At 55.3% G+C, this 7,346-nt stretch overlaps 1 protein-coding gene across 1 annotated transcript in view; it reads left to right on the top strand.

Annotated features, from left to right (window-relative positions):
• The window catches only part of NEK6 (NIMA related kinase 6), a 40,729-nt gene that overhangs the window by 23,653 nt on the left and 9,730 nt on the right, over positions 1-7,346 (top strand). Inside the window, exon 6 of the mRNA XM_023532959.1 lies at positions 4,848-5,476. Within this exon, the coding sequence (XP_023388727.1) occupies positions 4,848-5,476 (629 nt within the window). The remainder of the gene's footprint in view (positions 1-4,847; positions 5,477-7,346) is intronic.

Below are 7,346 nucleotides of genomic sequence, written 5' to 3'. Positions count from 1 at the left end.
AAGGGTTCAGAGGGGAGGGCACACCGTCAGGATGTGGCACCTGGTTGGATGTTGGGGGTGGGACAGGAGTCTCGCCAGACTGGGTCATGGAGAGATGAAAATGCACATCACACTGCCCAACACCAAGGGAGCTCCTTTCGGGGTTCTAGAACCTCCTTGCTTCTTCCCTGCTCTCTGCCACCCTTAGCCTGCCTTCCCTCAGCCCACTCGCTCCTTCCCAGGGTCTCTGGGTAGTGGGTCCTTCCCAGAGCCCTTTGACCCACATGTCCAGGGCTCCAAAGGTGGGGAAGGACCCCGGGGACCACCAAGTTCAACCCCTTCATTTCACTGATGGGGAAACGGAGGCTGAGAGAGAGCTCAGCAGTCTGCCGGCGAGTGGCTGCAGCCGGGTCAGACTGGCCGGGAGCAGCTCCCAGTCCGTGTGCGCCTCAGCCCGTGCCATCCAGGATCCACATGGAGCCCCCCTGAACCCCCAGTGGCTGCCGGCGACAGCCCCGCGTTTCTCCAGCCGTTCCCACACCACCGTGGGGGGAGGAAATGCAGCCCACGGATGCCAGCTTCTCCTTCGTGTGTCTTTTTCATAGCTAACGAACGTGTTTCGAGCACTGCGAGCGTTTCAAACCACGGCCAAGTTTGTTTTTGACAGGAGTGGCGCATCTGGGAGAAGCGGGGGCCCCTTTAATCAGCCTCCGCTTTGAGGTCCCGAGTTGTCCTCTGATTTCTGCCCGGTTTGAAATCTGGGCGTTCTAGGTAAAGACAGGGAAGGTCAGGTTTCTTAGGCTCCTCTTTCATATGCAGAGCTCGTCCCCCCACTGTGAGGAGGGAGAGTGGGGAGGGGCTCCAGCTAGCGGGTGTGATGGGGAGGTTGCTGGGAGGGAGCGCGAGACCCAGTGTCCCCTCTCTGTCACATGTGCTGTGGCTCTGCCGCCAGCCCGTGCCCGCAGAAGCCCCCCTGGGGCAGGACGCGAGGGGGCAGCTCCCCTTGCCAGCTTCTCCCGCTCTTCCCCAGAATCGCCACCCCACCCCTGGGGTTTGGGCACACATCCTGCAGGGCCCACTGCGAGCTTGGAACGCCTTTGAAGTCTCTCGTCTTATCTTTAAAACTCACACAAGTTGTGCATTATGCTTCATAACGTTTGAGTATCTGTTGTCGGTATAAAAATCGGGTTTTACAAACTTATTCCTGGGGAAAGCTGGCAAAACAGAGGGAAGTGCTGTGTTCACCCCCTGCAGCTTCAAACACCCCTGAAACAAGGTGAGGACCCCGCCAATGAGGCAGAGCACCCCAACTTTAAGATTTACAGACCAACGTGGGTCGGGGGACTGGAGAGTCTGTCCAGAGGCGGGGAAAGGAGGACCCAGTGCCTGACAGGGACCCCGAACTTCCTTCCGTCAATGCTTCATAAATTCATTTGTTCCACTGATGTTTCTGAGCATCTGAAGGACGGACGGGTGGGGGAGGCCTTGTACAGCTCCTCTCAGACTGCGACCTGCACCAGGAACCCCCGGCAGCTTGTGAGAGAAGTGGCTGTCCACGTCCCAGCTCTGGAGGTCCTGACCCCACAGGTCAGGGGTGGCACAGGGAGCCAGATTTTAAATGAGCTCCTCCAGGGGATTTGGCTGCAGCCACTGATCAGTCCAGCCTTTCCTTGACCAACTGGCTCCTTCTGGACACTTCCTTGGATGGGCAGCTCACTACCTCCTGGGTGCACCCAGTACAACATTGCATACGGATGGATCGATGGATGGATGGATGAGTAGGTCATGGATGCACAGTCAATTTTGGATGGATGGATAATGGATGGATAGACAGATAGGCTGCTGAATGGATGGATGATGAGCAGATGATGGATGGATGATTATGGATGAATGGAAGACAGATGGATGGACAGACTAATGGATGTCTGGATCAATGGCATCTTGAGCACTGGCATCTTAGAAGAAAGTCCAGATTACATTTGGCTGTTTGCCTTTTTTCCTTACACTGGTGGGAACTGGGGTAAAAGCAGAAAGAGCATGAAGAGGCAGACGACTGGGTGGACAGCAGAGGGGAAGGGGTGATGCGCTCCCTAACCTTTCTCCCCTATTTGCCCCAAGCCTCTCACCACAAGCAGGGATCTGGAGCCTTGACCGAGGGACAAAGTGGTGACAGAACAGAGGGACAAACCAAGTGTCCAGGCCACACTGAGCAACTAGCTCTCACTGGCCAAGGGGAGGGGCGGTTTTGCTGGACCTTAAAGATGCTCACGAGGCAGCTCGGGGGAACAGTACATGCAAAGGCACAGAGGCAGATGGAGAGCGGACCGGCGTCGGGGTTGGGGGGCGTGCGAGGCGGGGGACCTCAGGCAGGGGCCAGGCAACTCAAAGCCTGGCCAAGGCAGCCCCAGGCCAAAGCCTGGCCACTCTGCAGGTCACCTCCCCTTTGAATCCCTTCTGTAGAGGCCCCGGGAAATCTAAAATGAGCAGAGGACAAAACCGATGGTGGCAAGAAGTGTCAGGGTCGGCCTGCACCCCCAGTCAGGACGAGGGGAGCCGGGGGTCTTAAAGGGGTGGTGCAGCCAGGCAGCGGACACTGCTGTCCCCCACTGGGGACAGGCCCTCTGAGCTCCAGCTCCCCCGCCGCCCTCGCTGTCTCCGTGTGTAGCCCGTCAGCCCCACGTGGCGGTGCGTTGTGGGAGGCGGGTCTTGGCTCATGGGCACATCCATCCACAGCACCCCGGACCCCGGAATCCCTTACGGTTTGATCTGAGGCTTTTGCTGTTAATCAAGAACTGTTTGGACGTCACCCTGTGGTTTGGATATGACAAGTCATTCATTTCATACTTGCCTGTTCATTGTCGTTTTGCACCCTCATGAGCAAAATCTACAAGGGGCTGCTGCCGGAAGTCACTGTGCGTCGATAGAATTCTATGTGGATTCACGCGTTAACGGACAGCTCTTTCTGCTGAACAGCAAGTCACCCCTGATTTCAGCCATAAAGTATGCATACAATTCTCAAACCATGTATTTAAGTGAAGGCTGCTGTCCCTATTCAGGGATTATTGCCATCAAAGGGTGCTTGGTGTCTTGATAAAGCAATGATGAGGTAGTCCCTCTTGGGCAGCCATCGGTTAAGTAAACAGTGCCTTAGGCTGCAAGAAAAAAGCGTGAACACTGACGTGCGCTATCTGATAACATGGATGGAGTCAATGACTGCGAGTAGCCGCTTACGAGGTGCCCGCTGTGACCTGGGACCTGGTCCTGGGCAGGGTGCTGGGATACTTTGGTGAATAAGGTCATGTTCCCGCAGAGCCTGAATGAAGCAGGGGTTTCCGACACTTCACAGCCTCTACAACTCGGCATGACAGAATTTCTCATACATCTCCAGTAAGAAAAACAAGAAGGTGAAGTTTTCAAATAGCTAAACGCTTTTGATGTAAAGGACTGTCCTGGATTTTGAGATTGGGTTTTCTATTATTTGGGGGTTAAAATATCTTTTCTTTTAAAAATAATATGTGACACTAAGTGGTAGTTGGGGTTTTGAGTTTTTTAAACACTTTACCCGGTAAAATTTAGTTGCCCCGAGACATCTTTGGCCCACGAAATCCTGAAGCTTGGTGCCCTTCTTTGGGGTACCGAGGTCTTCCGAGTCTAGCTTACCTGTCCTCCCAGGGTCCCGTGCTGCTGGCCATCCTTCCTTCCTGGGGTTGCGAGCCACATCTCAGGCTCAGCCTCTGCCACGCTGGGCTCTAGCTCCTTATACAGACTCTGGCTGAACGGCAGCCGTTACTGTCACATTGACATGGTCTCTCCAGACCACTGGAAATGTCCTGTGTAAAATCTGGTCCCAAAGCCTCCAGAACCTAATCATCTTCCAAACGGCCCGAGATCAGGATCTCGGGTTAACAGTGCAGATTCCTGGGCCCGTCTTCAGCCCTTCCACCTCAGCCCTTCTGCTGCAACTTGCATGCCTCTGCCGATGGGGAGCTCACCTCCTCTCAGGAAACCCTCCCATCTTGCCACAGTTCCCGTTCTTCAAAAGCGTGTGCCCCCTCTGCTTTTTAATCGAGATGCGATACGTGTACAGGAACGCTCCCTCGAGCCCTTTCTGGATCACTGCCCCCCGAGAGCAGCTTTTCCTGTTCTTGATAAACATGGAATCATAGTGCGTGTTCTTCTGTGCCTGGCTGCTTTCTTCCATCATTATGTCTGTGAGATTTACCCATTTTGTGGTATGCAGCTGAGGTTGGTTCTTGTTCATGGCTGTTTAGTATTCCGTTGTCAATGTATGCATTCTACTGTTGATTGACATTTGTTTCCAGCTTCTGATCATTACAAGTAAAGCCACTTTGCACATTTTTGAGCGTGTCTCTTGATGGAAGGAAGCACTTATTTCTGTTGGGCATATATATATATCTCAATCATTTTACCTTTAACTATTCAGGTAGTGGGCGGCCATACCTACCTCACTGTGCTTTTAATTCGCATGGCTCTAATGAGTAATGAGGAAAATTAACAGTTTCCTGTGCTTGCTTATCAGCCATTTGGATATGTTCTTTGTGAAGTCTCGCTTCAAGCTGTTTGCTAATTTGGGGGAGGGGGTCGTTTGTCTTTTACTTATTGATTTAGAGACGTGTTTTTTCAAATACATTCTGTATGCGAGGCCATTGTTGGGTATATGTGTTGACACTATTTCTTCTTAGGCTGTGCCTTTTAACTCTCTGAGTGGTCTTTTGGTGAACTGAAGTTTCTAATTTTAATGAAGGCCACTTTATCAATCTTTCCTCTTATGGTTAGTGTCTTTTCTGTCCTGTTTAAGAAATCTCGGCCAACCCCAAATTCGGGCTTGCCAGTCGGTGCCAGCTAAGGGTGGCGGCTAAGAACTCCATTTCTGATGCCTGAAGATCTGGGTTTGAACCCCAGGCCTGCTGCTTTCCTGAGCCTCAGTGTCTCCATCTGTAAAATGGGGGTGCCTCCTCATGGGACTGTTAGGGGCACAAACGAGCTAACACATGTGACACGCTTGGTCAGCGTTAACAGTGGTGGTCCTCCTTTCGCTGTTGAGGGCTTTATCTGGACTCTTCTGAGATTCAAGCAGTCGCCTGAAAGGACACTTGGCCACTTGCTGCCCAGAGCCTGGCTGCTGCACCCCAATGCCCTGGCCAGCCAGCAGAAACACCAGTCCCCAGTTGCCCAGCCCCCTGTCCCCAGGGGCTGTTTGTGCCCTGCCAGGGTGGGAACTTCCAGTCTGGCCCAGCCTTCTCATTTGGAGGAGGAGGAGACAGGAGGAGAGGGAGAAGGGTTGCCCAGGGTCCCAGTGAGACCGTGCCCTCCCCTCCCCCACGCCCACATGTCCTGCCCCTGCACAGAGCCTAAGCACCCACCCCCTTGCTGTGTTTCAGTGGGGACGCCGTACTACATGTCACCGGAGAGGATCCACGAGAACGGCTACAACTTCAAGTCTGACATCTGGTCCCTGGGCTGCCTGCTGTATGAGGTGGGCCCGGCAGTGTTAAGTGGGGCCCCGGAGCTGCGTGATGTCTGCCTGTGGCATCAACACCATTTGGGTCCCGTCCTCCACCCTGCCTGGTCCGGCATCTGCCTGATTAGCAGTGTCAGGCGGGAGGAGGTTGTTGGTGGGGTGGCCAGCGGTGGGCCGGGTGCTGTTCCACCCTTGGGCTGCTCAGGTCTGGGAAGGGAGACAGACTAGAAGCCGATGGGAAGTTCAGCATCTGCTTGTGCAATGGGGGAGCACCGGCCGGGGAGTCTGGTGGCCCCAGGTACTTACTGTACCTGCCCCGGTTTCCCTGGTAACCAGGCTGGCTGTGTTTCCTGTTTGTCCTTCACCCGTGGGTCAGGCCCTACATGGGGTGCCGCCTGGGTGGCTGCAGTGGATCGGGAGTTGCAGAGCAGCTCCCGGCCCCCGGGGATGAGACAGGGCTGAGTTGTGTCTCCTTCCCCCAACCCTGTCTCTCCCCACACCCCCAGTGGCCAGGTGGTTTCTGCTGGGAGCTTTGGGAGCAGGGAGGGTGGGGGTGAGCTTGGGAAGGAAGATGGAGGGAGGAAATTTGGAAGGGGTTCAGTGTCTTCAGCAACAGAAGAGATGAAAGTCAGAACTGTCCTCAGCAAGGACAGGGCGCCCCATGTACCCGCACACTCACACCAGCCCCAGCTTTGCTGAAAATGAATTACAACCAGGTGACAAAGGGGTGGGGGAGTCACTGGGTCGCACAGAACCTCTGTGGCATGGGTGTTTGTCACCCAAGATGAATCATGACTTCGGGTCTCTCCAGCACACCTCTGAGTCCAGGCACCTCAGATGAACACTGACCACCGAGGCTGCCGAGGCCAGTGACAAAGCAAAGTGCAGGTCATGCGTTAAGCGGACTGTCCCTGGGCTCGACGCCCTGCACCAACAGCCCTGCCCCTGCCCCTGCCCCGACCTGGGACTGTGCAGGGGCTTCCGACCCCTCTCTAAGTGGGCATCATCCACCTGGGCGTCGGTCCTGAGGTGGACAGGCTTTTGCTCTGTGTCTCCCAGAACCCAGCAAATGCCCTCGGCATAGCTGGAGGCCGGGGGATGCCATTTTGAATTCGTGTGTTTGCGCGTGCGTGTGCAATCACATATCCGTGGTAATGTGGGTGAGAGACATGCAGGGTCCTCGTGTGGGCCCAGAAGGACCCGAGTTCAAAGATCAGCTCTCAACTCAGCTCCTAATGGCCCCAGAGCAAGTCAGCACTCCCAGGAGCTTCCGGTGACCCAAGCATAAAATGAGATCACACCCTGCCCTGACATGAGGCGCGAATGGCACCTGGCTCAGAGGAGGCCCTGGGGCAGTGGAGGTTAGGTCTCAGAAGCTTATCTGTCCCTCCTAGCTGTCCAGGAGCCCACTGACCAGTGCAGACCCAGCAGTGGTTGGCGTCTGCTGCCCGCCTCTGAGCGAGGCTCTGCAGCCGGCCACCTTTGCGTTTTTGCTTTGGCCGAGGGGAAGCCAAAGCGCAGCTTGTCTTCCTTCCCTGTGGAAGTCTCAGCTTTGTCCTCCTGCCCTTGTAGATATTGTCCCTGGTCCAGATGATTCGGTCCTTATTTTTCCATTTGTGTTTGGGATTTTCGTAAGCTGTGTCCTGCTCTGTGAGCCATGAGGGTCTCTAAATGTAAACCGATAGGCGCCCTGGCTGACCGGTGTGGGACAGGGGCGCACGTCCCCAGGGCCAGCGGGAGGATGGCAGCTGGCCCCCTGTGCTCCCTGCCCGAGCCTTTGTCCCAGCTCCTAGAGGCAGAGGCAGCCCGCGCTGGCCCGCACCGCCCACCCTGGCGGATTCCGGGCCAGGCCTGGAACGGTCCTCGTCATACGCATTTAAATGCA

The sequence above is a fragment of the Pteropus vampyrus genome, unplaced genomic scaffold, assembly GCF_000151845.1.
Source record: "Pteropus vampyrus isolate Shadow unplaced genomic scaffold, Pvam_2.0 Scaffold95, whole genome shotgun sequence".
Classification (NCBI taxonomy): domain Eukaryota; kingdom Metazoa; phylum Chordata; class Mammalia; order Chiroptera; family Pteropodidae; genus Pteropus; species Pteropus vampyrus.
The sequence above is the reverse complement of the archived record's forward strand: the minus strand, read 5'-3'. Positions and strand labels throughout refer to the sequence as shown.